Below are 21,673 nucleotides of genomic sequence, written 5' to 3'. Positions count from 1 at the left end.
GGAACCAAGAATTAGTCAAACAAAACAGCAAGAATAAAAAATTAGAAAAAGAGGTAATATATCTCAATGGAAAAATAACTGACTTGGAAAAGAGATCCAGGAGAGATAACCTGAGAATCATAGGCCTACCAGAAAATCATGATGAAAAAGTGAACGTGGACAACATTCTCCAAGAGCTCATTGAGGAAAACTGTCCTGAGATACTAAAACCTGAGTGTAAAATAGAAATCGAGAGAATCCACTGGACACCTGCTGAAAGAGATCCCAAATTGAAAAATCCTTGAATGTTGTGTCCAAATTCAAGAACTACCAGGTAAAAGGGAAAATACTTCAAGTGGTCAGAAAGAAAAAATTCAAATATCGAGGAACCACAGTGAGGATCGCACAGGAATTGGCAGTCTCTACACTGAAAGACTGGAGGCAATGGAATTCAATTTTCCGCAAGGCAAAAGAGCTCAGGTTACAACCAAGGATCACCTACCCAGCAAGACTGAGCATATACTTCCAGGCAAAGGACAGTCATTCAACTATATAACAGATTTCCAGACCTTCCTGATGAAAAAGCCAGAGCTCAACAGAAAATTCAACCTGCAATTACGAGATGCAAGAGTGACATAGAAAGATAAACAAGGAAAACAAACACACAAACACACACACACACACCCTGTTATTTAATAAGAGCAAACTGTTTATAGACAAGTAGAGGGTATGAGTATAAATTACACAAAATGACAATTTTAAAAAAATCTTATTAAGACCTAAAAAGGGACTGCAATGGAAGAAGAGGAATGAATGAGGTGGAAAAAGGTAAATTATGACACACAAAGAGGCATAAAAACAATATAGCAGAGGAAAAGAAGGGAGGGAGATGAGTATTATATGAGCTTTTCCCTCATTGGTTCTGGTGCAAAGAGGGAATACCAACTAGTAAAGCATAGGACTCTAGAGAAGAGATGCAAAGTGTATCCTATTAGAGGGAAAGAGGGGAAGGAGAGGAGCTTCATATGAGATTTGTTCCTGTCACTCTTGGTGAAAAGAAGAAACAACATATTTCATTAAGTATAAAAATATCCTACAGGCAATAGGATGGGAAAAAGGCTACAAAAGTGGGGATGTTAGTGGGGAGGGAAGAAGTAAGGGGGAAGGGGAGTAAGACGGGAGGGGGGCTGAAAAGGGAATACTGAGGGAAGAGGTAGGCAAAAGGAAAACTGTTAAGGAGGGGAAGGGAGAAGGGGAGAAAAAATATAAGCATTAATAAGGGAGGGAATAGGATGGAGGGAAAGAAACAGATAATCATAACTGTGAATGTGAATGGAATGAACTCTCCCATAAAACGGAGGCAGATAGCAGAATGGATTAAAACTCCTAATCCTACAATATGCTGTTTACAAGAAACACATCTAAAAGGCTGGAGTAAAATATATCATGCCTCAGCTAAAGCAAAAAAAGCAGGGGTAGCAAACCTTATCTCAGATAAAGCAAAAGCAAAAATTGATCTGACTAAAAGAGATAAGGAAGGCAACTATATCCTGCTGAAAGGCGCCATCGAGAATGAAGCAATATCATTACTTAACATATATACACCACATGGTATAGCATCCAAATTCCTAGAGGAGAAGGTAAAGGAATTAGAGGAAGAAATAAATAACAAAACTATACTAGTGGGAGACCTTAATCTCCCCCTCTCTGAGCTTGATAAATCCAACCTCAAAATGAACAAGAAAGAAGTTAAGGAGGTGAATAGAATTTTAGAGAAGGTAGGTATGACAGATCTCTGGAGAAAACTGAATGGAAATAAAAAGGAATGTACATTCTTCTTAGCGGTATATGACACATAGACAAAAATTGACCATGTACTAGGACATAAAACCTCACAATTCAGTGCAGAAAGGCAGAAATAATAAATGCATCATTCTCAGATCATGATGCAATAAAAATCACATGCAATAAAGGGCAATTTAATCCTAAAGAATGAGTGGGTCAAACAAGAAATCATAGAAACAATCAGAAACTTCATTGAAGAGAATGACAATAATGAGACAACATACCAAGATTTGTGGGATGCAGCAAAGGCAGTTCTTAGGGGAAGTATTATATCCCTGAGTGCATTCATAAATAAATTAGAGAAAAGAGAGGTAAATGAATTGATCATGCAATTGGAAAAGCTAGAAAAAAAAAACAAATTGAAAATCCCCAATTAAATACTAAATTAGAAATACTGAAAACCAAAGGAGAGATTAATAAAATTGAAATTAAGAAAACTATTGAATTAATAAATAAAATTAAAATCTGGTTTTATGAAAAAAAACAATAAAATTGATAGACCCTTAGTCAATATATTAAAAAAATAAAGAAGAAAATCAAATTATGAGTATCAAAAATGAAAACCACCAATGAAGAGGAAATTAAAACAATAATTAGGAATTAATTTGCCCAGTTGTATGCACATAAATTTGACAATCTTAGTGAAATGGATGAATATTTACAAAAATATAGGTTGCCAGAATTAAGTGAAGAGGAAGTAAATTACTTAAATAACTCCATCTCAGAAAAAGAAATTGAGCAAGTATTCAGTGAACTCCCTAGGAAAAATCTCCAGGGTCAGACGGATTTACTAGTGAATTCTATGAAACATTTAAAGAAGAATTGATTCCAATACTCTGCAAACAACTTGGGAAAATTAGTGAAGAAGGAGTCCTACCAAATTCTTTTTATGACACAAATATAGTACTGATACCTAAATCAGGAAGAGATAAAACAAAGAAAGAAAATTATAGACCAATCTCCCTCATGAACATATATGCAAAAATTTTAAATAAAATATTAGCAAAAAGACTACAACAGCTTATCACAAGAATAATACACTTTCATCAGGTAGAATTTATTCCAGGAATACAAGGATGGTTTAATATTAGGAAAACCATCAGTATAATTGATCATATCAACAATAAAACTAGCAGAAACCACATGATTATCTCAATAGATGCAGAAAAGGCTTTTGACAAAATACAACATCCATTCCTATTAAAAAACACTAGAAATAATAGGAATAAATGGAGCCTTCTTTAAAATAATAGGTAGCATCTTTTTAAAGCCATCAGCAAGTATTATATGTAATGGGGAAAAGCTAGAAGCATTTCCAATAAGATCAGGGGTGAAACAAGGGTGTCCACTATCACCCCTCTTATTCAATTTGGTACTAGAAATGTTAGCAGTAGAAATTAGAAAAGAAAAAGAAATCAAAGGAATCAAATTAGGCAAAGAAGAGACCAAGCTACTACTCTTTGCAGATGATATGATGATATACTTAGAGAATCCTAGAGAATCAAGTAAAAAACTAGTTGAGACAATAAATAAATTTGGCAAAGTTGCAGGACATAAAATAAACCCTCATAAATCCTCGGCATTCCTGTATATTTCTAATGAAATGCAACAGCCAGAGATAGAAAGAGAAAACCCATTTAAAGTTACTGTAGACATTATAAAATATTTGGGCATCTACCTGCCAAAACAAACCCAAGGCCTATATGAACACAACTACAAAACACTTTGCACACAAATAAAGTCAGATCTAACTAATTGGAAAGACATCAATTGCTTGTGGCTGGGTCGAGCTAATATAATAAAAATGACAATATTACCTAAATTAAATTATATATTTAGTGCCATACCAATCAGTTTACCAAAAACTACCTTATGGAGCTAGAAAAAAAGAGTAACAAAATTCATTTAGAAGAACAAAAGTTCCAGAATATCAGGGGAATTAATGAAAAGAAATGCTAGGGATGGTGGACTAGCTATACCAGATTTTAATCTGCACTATAAAGTAGCAGTCCTCAAAACTACTTAGTACTGACTGAGGAATAGAGTAATGGATCAATGGAATAGATTGGGTGCATGAGACTCAGCAGTCAATGATAAACCTAAAGACCCCAGTTTTGGGGACAAGAACTCACTATTTGACAAAAACTGCTAAGAAAACTGGAATATAGTATGGCAGAAACTGGGCGTAGACCATTATCTAACACCATATACCAAAATCAACTCTAAATGGGTGCATGATCTAGGTATAAAGGCTGATACTCTAAGCAATCTGGGAAAGGAAGGAATAGTTTACCTGTCACATTTGTGGAAAGGGGAAGACTTTATGACCAAACAACAATTAGAGGGCATAATAAAATGCAATATGGATAATTTTGATTACATCAAATTGAAAACCTTCTGGACAAACAAAGCCAATGTAACCACTATTAAGAGGGAAGTGGAAAATTGGGAAAGAATTTTTACAACCTATGCCACTGATAAAGAACTCATTTCTAAAATATACAGAGAATTGAGTCAAATCTATAAGAATACAAGTCATTCCCCAAGTGAAAAATGGTCAGAGGCTACGAACAGGCAGTTTACAGAGGAAGAAATTAAAGATATTTATAAGCATATGAAAAAATACTCTAAATCACTATTGATTAGAGAAATCCAAATCTAAACAACTCTGAGGTACCACATCTCACCAGTCAGATTGGCTAAGATGACAAAACAGGAAAATGAAAAATGCTGGAGAGGATGTGGACAAACTGGAACACTAATGCATTGTTCGTGGAGTTGTGAACTGATCCAACAATTCTGGAAAGCAATCTGGAATTATGCCCAAAGTGCTATAAATAATTTTCATACCCTTTGACCCAGCAATACCACTTCTAGGGTTGTATCCCAAAGAGATCATAGAAGTGGGAAAAGACCCATATGTACAAAATATTTATAGCAGCTGTTTTTGTGGTAGCAAAGAATTGGAAATTAAGGGGGTGCCCATCATTTGGGGAATGGCTGAACAAGTTGTGGTATATGCATGTTATGGAATACTCTTGTGCAATAAGAAATGAGGAGCAGATGGACTTCATATTTACCTGGAGAGGCTTATACGAACTGATGCTGAGTGAGAAGAGTAGAGCCAGGAGGAATTTGTACACAATTACAGACAACATATGTGTGACGACCAACTTTGATAAACTGGACTCTTCTCAGCAATCCAGAGATAATAAGTCAAACCCAAAAGACTCATGATGGAGAGAGATGTGTACATCCAGAGAAAGAACTGAGATTGAACCCAGATTGAAGCAAACTACCTGCCCTTTTTTGTTTTCTTGTTTGGTTTTGTTTCCTCTTTCCCATTCTTCATTCCATCTGTTACAATCCTTCTTTATAACCTGACTAATGCCTAATGTGAAAGTATTTGCAAATACTATATTTGATTGTATGCCGCCATGGGGGGGAGGGGGAGGAGAGAGGGAGACAAAATTTGAAACTCGAGGAATTGTGGTAATGAATCTCGTAAACTAAAAGTAAACAAATTAATAAAGACCAAAAAAAAAAAAAGAATTGATTGTGTGACATGGGAGACACCAGTACAGGACCACTTAGTATTACATGCCCACATCAAAGAAGGTGCTATACTCTATGAAGTAGAATTGAAACTGCTCAAAGGAAATTTAGAGTATCCACCCCAAATGTTGACACAGATTATTTATGCCCAACCTGTTCTAGAGCATTCAGAGCTGAGATTGATCTGATCAACCACAGTAGGACACATTGAAACTTGACTCTAGCATAGTGATGTCATTTTGGCCCTCTTTGAGAACGAAGGACAACAACCAATTGTCTGCATTATACTGGTAGTATCTTAAGTAAACTGCAGTTCATTCCAATCAGAACTAAAACACCAAATATTTTTTCTGAGTCTAGACATACCAGAGCCAAGATATTCACTTTTTCTCATTGAGTGCAGGTAATCTGATGTCACAGAAAACATATATTTGAGTGAAATTTGCTCCAAGGAAGATAACTTAGTTCCAACTTGGGTTTCCCATTATATGTCTAAAAAAAGAAGATTCATTACTGTGGCCAGCACAGTTGGTGAGCTAGCAAGTGGTGAGAATAATGAAACAGGGGTAATCAATAGTCTGTGTATTACAGGACCATTTCATACAGAGCCAATGATATAAGGGGCTCACAGAGTTTATATGTCCCCTCAACAGAAGGTCTAAGTGACCCAAAAGAATGTAGACACCCCAAAAGAATGCAGACAATATACAACAACCCTCCCTTTGTGGGACCCAAAGGAATGCATACAATGTACAAGGACCCTCCCTTAATCTTGTTTACTATTTACCCTTGCTTAAAGTTAATTATTTATTAGGGTAATATCATAGGACCATATCCAGAGGCATAAACAAAAAAAGATTACATGCCCTCTGGCTAATGTGCCCTGTAACCTTGCAGGTAACTGTGTAGGGCAGGGGAATATCCCTTTAGTGGGGCAAGGAACCCCAAAAGTTCTCTACATCCAAATAAGTTTACACATCCTCATGCTTATCTGCCCTGTAACCTTTCAGGTAATAATACAGGGGAAGGGAACATTTCATTAGTGGAGCTGAGGGACTCCTGAAATTCTCTACAATTCACAACTAAACTTGAGCATCAGGCCTATTTAGGGTACGCCAATGGGTCTATGAAGTACTCCGAGGATTGCACAAGTTCACATGGGAGAACTTGAAGTTCCTCAGTATCACCAGAATTGCCTTGGTCCTAATCTACTTCTCTGTGATACCCACCTTTTTGATATCTGGAAATGGGCTAATATCACTGGGTCTGACCCCAAAGCAGCCCCTTGAAGAGAAAAATTGAAGAGGAATGTGAACATCTAACTCTAGCTGTCTTACTTCTGTGTTAGAATTTGGAATTCAGGTGCAGAAGCAGAAGACAAAAGGGTAGTATATCACCTCTAATGGTATCCTATCAAAACAGGAAGCAACTGAAGTGATCAGTATTCCAGGCAAAAATATATGATTGATCTTTGGAGAGGTTCAAATGAAGCTAAAATTCTGAGAGAGTAGTCACTGAGAAACTGATTAGTTTGGAGCCCCAGAAAAACTGTAACTAAGACTTCCCTCATAGACTGGATAAGTATATACAAAGAGAAAGAGGTAGGGTAGCCCCACCATTGTGTATGACATGAAAAAAAAACAAATAACTTGGGAAGACAACTATGTGCACAATACATAAATCACAATAACTGTCCTCATTGTGACAAGAGCAAAAAAAAAGCCAAGTCACCTGGTACAAGATATATTAATGAGTGGTCCTTGGCACTTTTTCCAGCTCTGCTGAAGCAAACTTTCACCCCCGCTGTTGTTACTGTTGTTTGTATTTCAGTCCTGTCCAACTCTTCATGACTCCATCTGGGGTTTTTTTGAAAAATATCCTGGAAAGGTTTGCCATTTCCTTCTCCAACTCATTCGACAGATGAAGAAACTGAGGCAAACAGAGTTAAATGACTTGCCCTGGGTCACACCGTAAGTGTCTGAGACCAGATTTGAACTCATGAAAATAAGTCTTCCCAACTTCAGGCCTGACACTATTGTGCTTTAGGTAAAGCAACTCTTCTGGTTATTAAGGTCGGCTAGCTTAGAGACAATCATATTGCCTATCATTTACTTAAAGAAAATTGCTATTATGGTGACTGATTGATTCCAAAAGATTAATGTTGAAATGGTACATATAATTCACTTTAAAGAAAACCTCATAAATCAGCATGCTGACCTTTTCAGGACAAAATATTAAGAAGTGTATAATGCTTTGCTATTTTTAATAGTTTCTGCCACAGTATAATATCAAAACCAGGAAAAATGACAGTATTTATAGGTACTAATAAGAACACACACACACACACATATATATGTATATACATATATGCATCCATATGCATGTAAATTTATATACAAAGCTAAAAGAAAATCTAAATTAAAAATTAAATTTCAGAGAAAAATATAGAAGAATAAAAAGATATCAGAACTCTTTGCTGAAGTCATCCCCTGAGTTCTATTTATTTTCTCACATGAGATCAAGTACATTAGCTACAGGTTGAGAGAAAGGAGGCATCACTTAGCCTACTCCAGCAGATCTCCACATTAGCTACCAAAGTGACTAGGAGTAGTAGAGGCCCAGGCCCACTTGAAAAGAAGAGAATTTAATCCTTGTAATTTGATTTCCAGCCTCACCACTTGACTAAAGTAGGTTTCTCTAAGGCAGGCCTACACAACATATGGCCCACGAGCCACTTGCACCCCATTGAAGGATTTCCAGTGGTCTGCAAAAAATATAAAGGATATAAAAGAAAATAAAGATGTACCAAGTGCTTTGTCTGTGCCCCCCTAAATCAGCCTTCCACTAGTCACCATAGTGCCTGCCATGTAACTTGGCAGATGGGTTGGCACTGTGCACTCGCTCCTGTTTGTCATGTCACCCACAGCAACCAACTCTCTGCCTTTTGTCAGAGAGCAGCGATTTCATTCATAATAAATAAAAACCTTAAGTGATAAGTATAATTAGTTGATATTAATTGAAATTTCCCTTTTTAATATGGTTTATTTGCAAAATAGTTTAATCATTAATTATACCTTTACTTGGAAAGAGAGCCGTTAAAAATCTATTTTAATTTTGGCCCCTACCTGTTGTCAAGTTGTGCAAGTGTGCTCTAAGGTTACCAATGATCTTTTAATCACCACTTTGTTAGCCCTCATCCTTCTTGACCTTTCTGCAACACTACAACAAAGGATACTCCTTCCTGAGTTTAATAACACTGTTCAATCCTGGTTCTACTCTGACCACGCCTACTCAGTTTTCTTGGCTGATTCCTCATCTACGTTTAGGCTGTGTGTGTGTGTGTGTGTGTGTGTGTGTGTTTCTCTCTCTCTGTCTCTCTCTGTCTCTCTCTCTGTCTCTCTGTCTCTGTCTCTCTGTCTCTGTCTGTCTGTCTCTCTCTCTGTCTCTCTCTCTGTGTCTCTCTCTGTCTCTCTCTCTCTCTCTGTCTCTCTCTCTCTCTCTGTCTCTCTCTCTCTCCATGTCTGTCTATAAGTCTGTTCTCTGTCTGTGTGTCTCTATTTTTCTCTTCTTCTCTGTCTTTGCCTCTGTTTCTGATTCTCCCTCTCTCTGTCTCTCTCTCTCTTTCTCTATCTCTCTATCTATCTATCTTATTGGTTCCATAGATTCAAATAACATCTCTATGCATCTCCAAAGTTGACACATCCTGCCCTAGTTTTTCTCCTGAGCTTCAGGCATATATCACCAACTCTCTGTTTAAGTTGGTGATGTGAGCCCTCCAATCTTCACCTGGATGTCCCACTGACATGTCAAACTCAACATGTATGAAAAATAACTCATTATTTTTTTATCCCAAATTTATCCACCTCCCAAATTCCCTGTTCCTCTTACAGATACCACTTTCCTTCCAGACATTAAGGTTAACAAGCCTGGATTCATCCTATTCTCTTCACTTATGCCCACCTCCCCCCAGTACAACTGCCACAGCATTTCCCACATTTATTCCCTTTTCTCCATTCGACTGACCACTACCCTAGTCGAGACCCTCATCACCTCCCACAATATTCTCCTGACTGGTCTCCTTGCCTTCCGTCTCTTCTTTCTCTAATCCATCCTCCCCATGGTTGCCAAATTGACAGTCCTAAATCATTTATCACTCCCTGCTCAAGAATTTCCAGTGGCTCCCTATTTCTTCTAGATTCCAATACAAACTCTTTTGTTTAGCATTTAAATAAGCTTTCTCAATCTACTTTCAAACTATATTTCCAAAATGACTTCACACGTTTCTCCTCATAAACTCTATGCTCCAGTTAAGTTGGCCAACGTATGGTTCCTTAAACGAGACATTCCATCTTCTATCTGTCCATTACATTGACTGTTTCACATGGCCAAAATGTTCTTTCTCTTCATCTCCAGCCCTTGGTCTTTTCAATCAATTAACATTTATTAAGTGCCTACTATGTGACAACCAATGCTAGCTCCTATGAAGCCTTTCCAGGTCCCTGCTCTCACCCCTAGTTGTGAGCATTGTATCCCACTGCCCCCTAAAATCACTTCATCTTTATTTTGCACATGTTTTGCATTTGACTATCAATATTGTGCTGTTTTCCCAAAGGAATGTAATCTCCTCGAGGGCAGGAAATGTTTCTTTTCATTTCTGTATTCCCTAGCATTTAGCACAGCTCCTGGCACTAAATAAATGCTTTTTGTATCTAACTGAATCCAGATTCAATGTGCCGAAGCAAAAATCTTAATATTTGAAATTTTAAACAATCCAAAACCCACTCTCCAAATGTGTTAAATGGGTGTGACACACGTGTTCATTATTCACTAATAAGGAGAAGTAAATGCCAACTACTTTTCAAATGAGTTCAGCTAAATGATCTATTTCTTATGTGTGATGATTATAAAACTTTATATCTGGAAGAAGTTTTAATTTCTAGTGCAAATGTGGCCATTTATAAAGCTGATTCACACACACACACACACACACACACACACACACTGCAGCTATAATGCTTGAGGGGAAAATCGAGTTTTCCTTCAAAACAATTATAACCCTGGACAGTTTTCTTCTTTATGGCAAGGGAAAGGAAAAGTTTAAGGTTTCCAAGTTGAGTGCCTGAAGAACTGCCCCTTTTTAACTTGCCAAGCTTTTCAGGATAAGTAAGTACTGGGGTGATGTCATCTGTTATCTCATATTTGATGGTGTGGTTCTCTCACGCTTAAGTGAGCTTGTTTTCTGCATGGATGGCACTCCCCACCCTGCCTGTTTTCATCAGTTTCTTTCCAGCCAGCCGAACGAGCTTCCCCTTCCAGCAGGGGAAGAAAAAAGGAAGTGTCTCAACTTCTGGCCGCAGTGGGACCTCTAGTGTTGACTCTCTGTCCTGGCATAGTCTTCTGAAGTACAAACACACACAAACTGCTCATTGTTTGGAGCCCTTCACCAGCCCACTCATCCTAATATGGAATGCAGCAGGAAACCTATGATTTCCTGACACTTAGCAAGCTGGAGAAAGAAAGGGAAAACTCCATTTGAAAAAGAAAAAAACCCCGGCTTTCCTCCATGTTAGATGTGAAATGGAAAATGGGAAGGATTTAGAAGAAATCCCTGGTGTCTCCAGCCAAGTTGGAGAAAGGGAGGAGAGAAAGCTTCAGGCTGCTGTTTTTCAAGATCACAGTAAACACCCAGATCTCTAGGAAAATGAGGGTGTCTTGATTCAAACGACAGGGGAAAGACAAGCTATTTTATTTTTTCTTTCAAGGTGGACATTCCCTTTCTTTACCAGCATGGTAAAGTGAGAGGGCAAACAGCAGCAACCTGGAAAATGTTAAGTGTGAGCCAAGAGTACCCAGCTAAGTGAGGGTAAACACAACCTGGGCGCTCATTCGGGTTTTTCTTCATGCGCTCCTAGAAGAACTTGGAGAATCGGGAATAGCCCTAGTCAGCATGAATTGCAAAGAGGAGCGAGGGCAAAGTGGCTGCCCCGGCGAGAAGGACGTGAAGAAGCCCCTAAAGTGTGTGGTGGTCGGAGATGGTGCAGTGGGGAAAACCTGCCTACTCATGAGCTACGCCAATGACGCCTTCCCAGAGGAGTATGTGCCTACCGTGTTTGACCACTATGCAGGTAAGGACAACTTACGACATGCGGAAAATATGCAATGACCATCAATGGGCTCCGATTATCGAAAAGGGGGAAAAAATGTTCCTTATTCAAACAAGTGTATTTCAGCCACTGTTCTATAGCTGTCTGATAACTAAGGATTCATGAAGAGGAGAAAGGAGAGACAGACAAATTATCAGAGTTCAAAGAAACCAGTCTTCTCGGATTGTTATGAGATTCAAGAAAGGAAGTAAGCCAGACCCTTTAGTCTGATACACCAAGGAGAATAAGTAAATCAATTTATGTGACTTTCTTTAAAATTTTTATCAGCTCTATAGTGTTGGGAAAATTAACCTAAATTTACATTTGGATTCTTAGGCTATAATCGTAAGTTTGAAGGGTCGTTTGTTTTTAAATGGGATCTTTTAAAAATCCAACATTATTTCAACAGCATTTCACACACACACACACACCCCAAAAAAACTTTTTATCCATAAAAAAAGTTCATCCTGCAACTTTTTTTCAAGCGATATGCATTGTAGAACATTTTGCAAACCACAATATAAATGATATTATTCGTAATATACTGTATCATTCAAATGTTTGTCTGTGAATGCTAAGCAAAAATTTATAAACACCATCACTGAATGGACTCATGTTTTTATCACAGTCATCTGCAACCCAAAACTTTTATTCTGTCATGTGAATTCATGTATAAGAAGAATTAAAAGGTTTTTATAGCTATCATCTAGCTGCCATATATCTTGAAGCAAAAGAAATAGTTTCATTATTTTATTTTTTATTAATAGTCACATGGCATATTAGAAATAGCACTGCTTTTCAAGTCAGAGGACTTGGGTTCAAATCTTGCCCCTGCCCTTTATTACCAAAGTAGCTTGGGCATCACTGAGCTCTGGAACCTAATTTCTCTTTCTGAGCAATTCTACTAAATATCCCCAAAGTCGCTTCTAAATCAAAATCTAATCTATGGTGCTATGATAAAAGCCTAGGATGTCCAATGGGAAAAGCAGAGCAGATCAATTCAAAATTAATGGAAGATTTGTTAAGCTAGAGCACTGTGTGAGGCATAAAAAAATTACAAAGCATTGTCATTTGCAAGGTTGTATTATGGAAAGAGTATTGGATTTAGAATGGAAAGTCCTAGGTTCAGATTTTGGCTCTGCCACTTACTTCCTGTGGGCCATTGGCAAGGTGTTTAATTTCTCTAGGCCTCCAGTCTCTGATCTAAATCCTCCTGTCTCTAATATAAATAAAGCCCTTTCCACTTCTGAATCTATATCCTGGATGTACTTGAGTCAAAAATGTCATCTTTTAACTGGTTTATGCTTTCCAGGATGTTCTGAATTTAGAGTATGAACAGTTCATTAAATTAGAAGTGACTACAATGTTATCTAAACTTTTACATTCAGATGCTTACTTTTCCTCATGATTTAGTATTCTGTAGCAGATCATAGGATCTAGGATTCAAGAGCTTCAAGAAACCTTAGTTCTGTTTAGACCCTTCCAAAAAAGATTAGCAAAAATCCTTCAAACTGTATTCCTTGTGATGCTATTTCTGAACAATATGCTCATGATAACATCTTTTCAGAGATTTAGGATTTTGCAAGAGGAAAAATTCATCCATGTGCACCTTGGCTTTGGGTCAGGTTTAGCAAAAGGGAAATAGCAAACAGGAAACCTGATTAATTGTTTGGTTTGCTCCTTGACCAACTGAAGTCCTCTTTCGATAGGAAGTAGCCTCTTTTCTAGAAATAAACAATCATCTTAAGTCACCTCCTCCACCTCCATTTATGTGATTTATGGTCTGTATTATGCAGAAGATAAAAACAACACATTCCTCCCCAATTCCATCTCCCCAAAGTCACAGTGAAAAAATTTGATCACTTCCCAATAGAACTCTTGCTATATTTTCAAAAACCTAAAAAACAAATTTTGTTCATGATTCCTGTAACCCTTTCTGAAAATGTAATTATTGTGCATGAACCCCCCAAAATAATTTAAGAAGAATAGCACACAGAAAAGAATGGGCATGTTGTTACCTTGACAATAAAAGTAATTTTAACAAATTGTGTGCCTAAATCTTGCCATTTATCTACAGAAAGTTACTCACAGTCCAGACTCTACTAAGTTGAGGCAAAACTTCCTTTTTGCATCAGACGCCAAAATGAAGAACCCAAAAAAGAATTTTTTTTCAGAAAGCTACAAAATAAAGGAAGCATCCAGATAGTGAGGAAAGAGGCTCCAGTCATTTATAAAAGTCATATCTGAATGCCAAGCTACTATCTCAACCATATTTCAAAATAAACTGGGACTTTGAGACTAAAATGAAAGAGATTTTTGAGAAGTGGAAATAGCCAAAGAAACATGAAGTTACATGTCATTAGGATATAATGATCCTATGGTTTATCTATAGAATCTATAACAAATCTAAGCATTGTACCTAGAGTCAGAGAGATCTGAATTCAAATCCAGCCTCACACATTAGCTATGTGACCTTGGTCAAATCCACCTCTGTCTCCACAGTTTCCACATCTGTAAAATGGAGATAATAATAACTATGAAGATAGAATGAGATATTTTAAAAGCGATTTATAAATTACAAAGTGGTATATAAATTAATTAATAATATTATTATGCATGGCATGGTCCGATTAGGCTTTCTGAAGGAGCTTGGTTACAGTTTGTTTACCTCTCTACAAAGCATGTCTACCTCTTAAAAGAAATACAGCAACTAGCACAGCATCTTGCATGTAGTTTTTGTTGTTGTTCAGTTGTTTTCAGTCGTGTCCAAATCTTTGTGACCCCTTCTGGGGTTTTCTTGGCAAAGATACTCGAGTGATTTGCCATTTCCTTCTGCTGCTCATTTTACAGAAAAGGAAACGGAGGCAAACAGGATTAAGTGGCTTCCCTAAGGTTATAGAACTCATAAGTGTCTGAAGCTGGACTTGAACTAGGGCCTTCCTGACTCTAGGTCCAACAATAGAATCCATTGTACCACCTCGCTTCCCCCTTACATGTAGCAAATGCTCATTGAAGATAAAATGTTTCCTTTGAAATACATTAGACTTTTAAGCATACTTGTGAGCAAATGGTGCTAACTCAAGTAAAAAGAGTTAACAAATCTGAAGTATAAAAGACAATTTCAAATCCTACCTCTCACTATCTGTGCCACCTTGGGCAAGCTATTTAACTCCTCTAGATGTTAGTAATTTCATCTATAAAATGAGAGCTTGGATAAAGTTCCTTCCCACTTTACATCTTTGATCTATGATGATGATGATTGGAAAGGAAATGCAATGTACAGGTGTAAAGAGAGCCTCATACTACAGAAAGCCCATTGGACAATGATTGTCAGTCCTAGACTATAAACTTTGTGGCAGCAGGGACTGATTTCATCTTTAAAACTCAGCTACTCTTGCATAATACTAACTTCACTTTAAACTGTAAAGCAAAATTCTGTACAACATGTGGGAGAACGGAAAGAGATATTGCAAAATCAGAAAACAATACAGCATCATCCAAAAGGATTTGGAACCGTTGCTCTAAGGATAAGAAAATAATTCCATGAGTATTGTCGTTAAAATGTTATCATCCCTGTATGCCAGAATGAAGATGTTTCTTCTACCACCATTCATATGTCTCCATTTAAAATGTGAACTGAAAGAGCATATGTGATTATGAAATGAAAGATACTGAAGAAAATGGGCATAAGGTGGAACATAGACTGTCAGTCATTAAAAAAATTTTACTAGTGATGATCATTAGACCTGGAAATGGGTAAATAAGGAAATAGGGAAGTCTATGGAACCTCCAACTCAGATGTCCTTTAAAAAATAGATTGTGAAAGATATATTAGTTATGGAACTATCTATTGGCAGTGAGATAACCTCCCAGTGCATCTTCTCATTCTGGGGCCAAAACTACCCCTTTCTCTGAAGAGCATTCTTGTTTCCTAAAAAAAACTATCCAAGTGCAGTTTTTCTGTTTTTTAACTGAGCCAAACATGACTTAGTTCTTTGATTATAAGGTAAGAGTGGTTAGAAGAAACTGGCAAGCCAAGATATATAATCAATTCTACGAACCTGGAAAATTTGACTAGAATTTATTAATTATCCACACACTACACAATGCAAGGTGAAATAAATTTCCAAAGTAAATTTCTTATCCACACATCACCCCCCAAATTTTCTAGTTAGACTTAATGGAAGCTTCCAGATCCATCATGGAATGATAGTCACTATTACCCAGAAAGATTCTTTTTTCCTATCAATCCCCATTCCCGTCCATCATCTGATGGATCATGAATCTTTATCCAAAGTCACACCAAATTTCATATGTCATCACAAGATAATGTTAGCCCTTTCGATTACTTGAAAGCAATATTTCCTCTGTGGTTGTGATCAACTTGTTGATTCTCTTAGATGAAATAATTTTCAGATCAAATGTTCAGTATATTCTGGGTCATTGAAAACTTCTAGTTCAGTGATAAAAAAAAAGTCCCTAAAATGGAGTCACCCTTCTAAATCCTATCAGTCCTCAGTCAAATTGAGATGTTGACAGAGGGAGCTAGGTGCTAGACCCAGGGCCACTAGTCTAATGGATATCTCCAGCACCTCATAAACATTTGCTGAACTGAAAAATGATTGAATAGTGTATCACCCAGAATCTAAGTTAAGAGAAAATATAATTCCTTCAATATTTCCCAGAGGAGATATAAACAAGTTCATGTATACTATGAAATAATTTGATTGCCGAAAAACCTGTTCTATCTTCATAGAATGAAAAAGAATTTTAATTGGATAATAAATAAAAGTTCTGCATAGATAACTAAAAATGCCATATAGATATCAACACAGGTAAGGTTGAAAAAAGAGCAAGAGAAATCTTATGGGTCCTGCCTTTCTCACTTTATAAGGTTTCACTCATCAACCAGTTCATATGTTTTATAAATGTATAATTCTAATGTCTCATAAAGTCATGATGAAGTTGAAAAGATGGTACAAAAATAATTTCAACAATTAAGCTGTTTTAGATTTTACTTTAAAAGGGAAAAGGACAATATTACCACTTCATACCCTTTACTGGTGACACATCTGCCCCCATTGGCTCCTCTGAACCTGTACTGCAGTGGAAAATCTACCAAATAATGTGACTCCACTGTGGACGAAAGCAAGTGGAGGGCAGCTCTAAGAATCCACCAGATTTCTATCAAAAGCAAACTGATTTCATAGTCAAAACCTATTTGCCAAAACACCAGACAAGCTGAGCCTTTAGACAGATTTAAAAGAGAAAAAAAAATTCTGGTTTTCATTTGAGTACCACAACTCAGGATAATTTTCTGACCCCATTGGGTTTAAAACCAGAGTGGGGTTGAGAATGAAACTCTGAATACAACTGGACTGATGTGGAAAGTGTTTTACATATGGTCTCCAAGTGTGATCTCATTATACATCTCTGATTGCAACACTCTATGTACTTACAAAGGGAGTGTAAGATGTCCATAATGAACTTCAAAGCATTTTGCAGTTTTATCAAGGCCATATTTCTTTTCACATACTACCCTAGCTTTGAATTTCTTGGTAGATATTTCACTATTGAAGAATCCTCAGTCAATTAATGTCAGGCATGATACAAAGCTCATCTGGTTGCACTTCTGCTTTTGAGTTTAATTTTTGCTAGATTTTGTCAAGTGACCTAAGTTTTTACTGACCAAAGTTCATATGCTACTTACTTAACTAGCTATATTCATTGATCTGCATTTTAAAAATTGGTTATACCTTAAAAGCTGCCTTCCTTCCACATTGACTCCTCTCTGTAAACATCATGCATCTGAGATTTCCTATTATAAGTCATCTAATTTGGAAGGTTGTTGTAGGTACATACCTGACAAACTCAATCTTACTCTCTCCATAATATAACATAACTGTTATATTTTAGACATTTAAGTCTAAAATTTGGCAAGTAGTTTGAGTGTAGTAATTCAGAGAACAGTAGGAGTGAAGCCAATTGGGTGTCTGCAATAAGTCCAGCCTTAAAATGGTGATCTCCAGGGAGCAGAGGGCCATGGAATTGCCTAAAGAGGGGCAAACTGGTTTGATTGGAACAGTGCAACTTATATCTCATGAGTGGCTGATGCACTTCCAGGCTAGGCAAGAGAGGGAAAGTGTTGTTGTTAAATAGTTTTTCAGTTATGTCCAGGTATTTGTATCCCCATTTGGGTTTTTATTTATTTTTTTAAGCAATTGGGGTTAAGTAACTTGCTCAAGATTACACGGCCAGGTGTTTCTGGGTGGGTGCTAAATTTCTGAGCCCGGATTCAATCCCAAGGTCATCCCGACACGGGAGCCAGAGCTCTTACTCGCTGTGCTACCTGGCCTCCCCTTTGGGTTTTTCTTAGGAAAGATATTGGAGGGGGTGGAGTCAAGAGGACTTCCGTGGGGCTCCGGGTTCCACCTCACCCAATTGATGTAAAAGGGGACTCTGAACAAACTTTGAAGCTACAAAACCTACAAAATGGAACAGGGAAGCTAACCTCCCACTGAGGACAGCCCAGCAGGCTGGCAGGAATCAGCCAGCAAAGTGCTTTGGGAGCCAAGGCTAGCCCCACACAAGACAGAGGTTTTGGTCCCAGGGTGGGCCTGACCAACCTCCTGCTGGAGGGCCTTCATATCACCAGCAGCTGTGGCTGTTTCCAGAATTATCAACACATAGATGCTAAGGGCAAAGTGAGAGGTCAGTGCAGTGTAGATTTTGGGATCCAGTAATTGGGAGTGTGGTCGGCCTTTGCCCTGGGATGAGAAACCACTGAGGCACTAGAGGTTGAAAGAATCCACCAATCACCTCCTGAAAAAGATCCCAAAAAGAAAACTCCTAGGAATATTATAGCCAGGTTCCAAAATTCCCAGATCAAGGAAACAATATTACAAGCAGCCAGGAAGAAACAATTTTAATATTGTGGCAACACAATCAGGATAACACAGGATGTGGCAGCTACTACACTGAGGGATCTAAGGGCTTGGAATATACTATTCCAGAGGTCAAAGGAGCTGGGATTAAAACCAAGAATCACCTACCCAGCAAAATTGAGTATCATGTTTCAGGGGACAATATGGCCACTCTGTGGAATAGAGGATTTTCAAGTATTCTTGATGAAAAAAACAGAGTTGAAGAGAAAATTTGACATTCAGATACAAGAAGCAAGAAAAGCATGAGAAGGTAAACAGAGAAAAGAAATCATAAGGAACTTATTGAAGTTGAACTATTTACATTCCTACATGGAAAAACGATAGTTGTAACTGATGAAACTTTTCTCAGTATGAAAATAGTTGAAGGGATTAGAAATATACATATATAGAGATGGGTATATGGGCATATGAATACATATGTGAATGTATGTATATATGTTTACAGGTATAAATAGATAGAGGGCACAGGACCAATTTAATAAGAAGAGATGATACTTAAAAGGGGAAATTAAGAGGTGAGAGAGGAATATAATGAGAGGAGATGGGGAGAGACAGAATGGGGTAAACTATCTCATATAAAAGAGACAAGGGAAAATGTTTACAATGCAGGGGAAGAACAGGAATGCAAAAGGGAGTGGGTCAACCTTATTCTCATTGAATTTGGCTCAGAGAGAGAATGAAATACACACTAAATAGGGCATCTCACGCTACAGGAGAGGGGGGGAAGGAGATGAGAGGGGTGATGATGGAAGGGAGGTCAGGCTGGGAGGGAGGAAAGTTGGAAGCACCCACTTTTGAAAAGGGGCAGGATCAAAGTAGAAAATAGAACAAGTAGGAGGTGGAATAGGACGGAGGGAAATATAGTCAATCTTTTACAATATATCTACTATGGTAATGTTTTGCATAGCTGCACATGTACAACCTATACTATTGCTTATCTTCGCAGTAAGTGTGGGTGACAAGGTAGGAGGGGAATGAATTTGGAATTCAAAGTTTTAAAATCAAATTTTTAAAATATATATGTATATATTTATACTATTATTAATACTATATTACATGTAATTGGGAAATAAGATATACAGGCACTGGGGCATAGAGACCCACCATGCCCTACTGGAAAAGTCGAAGGGGGGGGGTATCAAAGACAATATGGGAGAGAGCAGAATGGAGAAGGGGATATCCTATGGGACCACTATTTTGGGGCAGTGGGTAGGGGAAAAACAGGGAGCAAATTTGTAACTCAAAATCTGGCAGAAATGAGTGATGTAAACCAGAAGTTAATAAAACTTTTGAAAAAAAGAATGATACTGGAGTAGTTAGCCATTTCCTTCTCCAGCTCATTTTACAGATGAGGAAACTGAGACAAACAGGGTTAAGTGACTTGCCCAGGTTCACACAGCCAGTAGGTTTCTGAGATCAGATTTGAACTCAGGGAGATGAGTCTTTCTGATTCCAGGCCTGGTACTTTTCTGTTGTGCCACCTGGAAGGGAGAGAGACCTAATCTCAAAAACAAAACAAAATAAAGTATAAAATTCAGCCACATTTCCAGACATGGAAAGAGGATAAAGAGAGGACTTCAGTTCTTCATCTGAACTTTGATCTCATCTGTACAGTTACTTTCTCCACCAATACAAGTTGAAACCCATTTGCACCTTCTTATCTTGTACCATTCTTATGAATGTCCTTCTATAAATTATCTGCCCAATGTACTTGATAGTCATTTCTCTCAGTTAATGCTTCCCAGTGATAAAATAGTGTTTGTCTAACTCTTTTACCTTCAATTGAATGGTGGCCTAGGCATCATGTTAGACTCAATAGAACCTTCAGTTTATCTATCAAACCAATATGAACAGATGGCAATCAAGATCCACAAGAATGGAAAAATATCCAATGATTAGGTGAAAACAACTGGCATTTGTATAAGGTTACAGAGTGGATAGATCACTACACATGGAACCTGAAAGAAGTAAGTTCAAATCCTGGTTCAGATACTTACTAGCTGTGTGACTGGACAATCATATCACTGCTGTGTAACTCTGCTTTTCCACCTATAAAATGGGGATATTAAGAGCACCTATACCCCAGGGTTGCTGTGAGAATCGAAGTAGATAATAATTGTAAAGTACTTTGGAAACATAAAAACGCTATGAAAATGTAAATTATTATTACCATTTAAGGAACATTTCTATTAGAATTTCACTTCTGATTTATCTGAAGCTACTTATTAAAGTCTTTTGTCACATGGTGGTCTAACATTTGTGTGATGATAGTTTGAACCATCTGCTTTTCACTTTCATTTGAAAAATGATTTTTTTTTGGTGGAGAGGATGCCCTCCCTTCAATGAAGGTCTATGGATTGCTTGAAAATACAGTGATTTTAGAAAAAACATTAATTTTCAGAAGGGGAAATACACAATGCCTCTGAGGCTTGCTTTCTGTGGTTGCTGGTTTTGTTGGGTTCACATAGTCATGTACAGCAGTGGGCAGTGAAAGGAATCATGGTTACAATTTCTGCCACACTGGATACCCAGCCTCTTGTGAGGACAATTTCAGAGAAAAATGGCACTCAGGAGGCCAAACCACATTGTATTTGTGGTTATGCTAAATAGTAATTCCTTTCGTGTGGGAATATTGGAAAGAAAGAATAGATAGGAAGGCATAAAAATAAACTATTTGCTACTGGAGTGGCACTTTACAGAAATGCTAAAAAAAGAAAAACCAAGTTCCCAAGGTTAGAAACTGTGTCTGGAGTTCATGAACTATCCAGTGTTCCAGCTTTTAGCTTGGCAACAAGCCAACTTCTATGACCAATTCAATCTCTAAAGGACAAGTCCTCTACAAACAAGGACTTTAGTTCCACACAGTCCTATTGACAATGCTCCTCCATCAAAGAAATTGCTCTTAAATCTTACTATAAAACAACTATATATAATGGGGTCTCAGAAAGAACAATTAATTATTAATATTATTACAATCAAAATTTTTACTCCTCTCTCCCTCTCCCTTTCTTCTTCTCCCATTTTCCTTCTTCATTTCCCTTTCTCTATCTCATCTCCTTCTCACTCTCTATTTCTATCTCTATGTCTCTTGTTCCTCCATCTCTCCCTCCCCCTTCTCTCTTGCTGTCTCTCCAGGTCTGGAGGTTGTTTCCTCTCTTTTAATCTCTCTCTCTCTCTCTCTCTCTCTCTCTCTCTCTCTCTCTCTCT

At 37.5% G+C, this 21,673-nt stretch overlaps 1 protein-coding gene across 1 annotated transcript in view; it reads left to right on the top strand.

Moving 5' to 3' along the window:
* Positions 1 to 10,735: 10,735 nt before the first annotated feature.
* RHOJ (ras homolog family member J) overlaps positions 10,736 to 21,673 on the top strand; it is a 164,207-nt gene continuing 153,269 nt past the window's right edge. Inside the window, exon 1 of the mRNA XM_069092027.1 lies at positions 10,736 to 11,504. Within this exon, the coding sequence (XP_068948128.1) occupies positions 11,327 to 11,504 (178 nt within the window). The 5' untranslated portion in view covers positions 10,736 to 11,326. The remainder of the gene's footprint in view (positions 11,505 to 21,673) is intronic.

This window comes from Petaurus breviceps, unplaced genomic scaffold (assembly GCF_028583685.1).
Source record: "Petaurus breviceps papuanus isolate PSGF00001 unplaced genomic scaffold, PetGlider_PUasm1.0 189, whole genome shotgun sequence".
In the NCBI taxonomy this organism is placed as follows: domain Eukaryota; kingdom Metazoa; phylum Chordata; class Mammalia; order Diprotodontia; family Petauridae; genus Petaurus; species Petaurus breviceps.
This window is presented reverse-complemented; position numbering and strand designations above follow the sequence as displayed.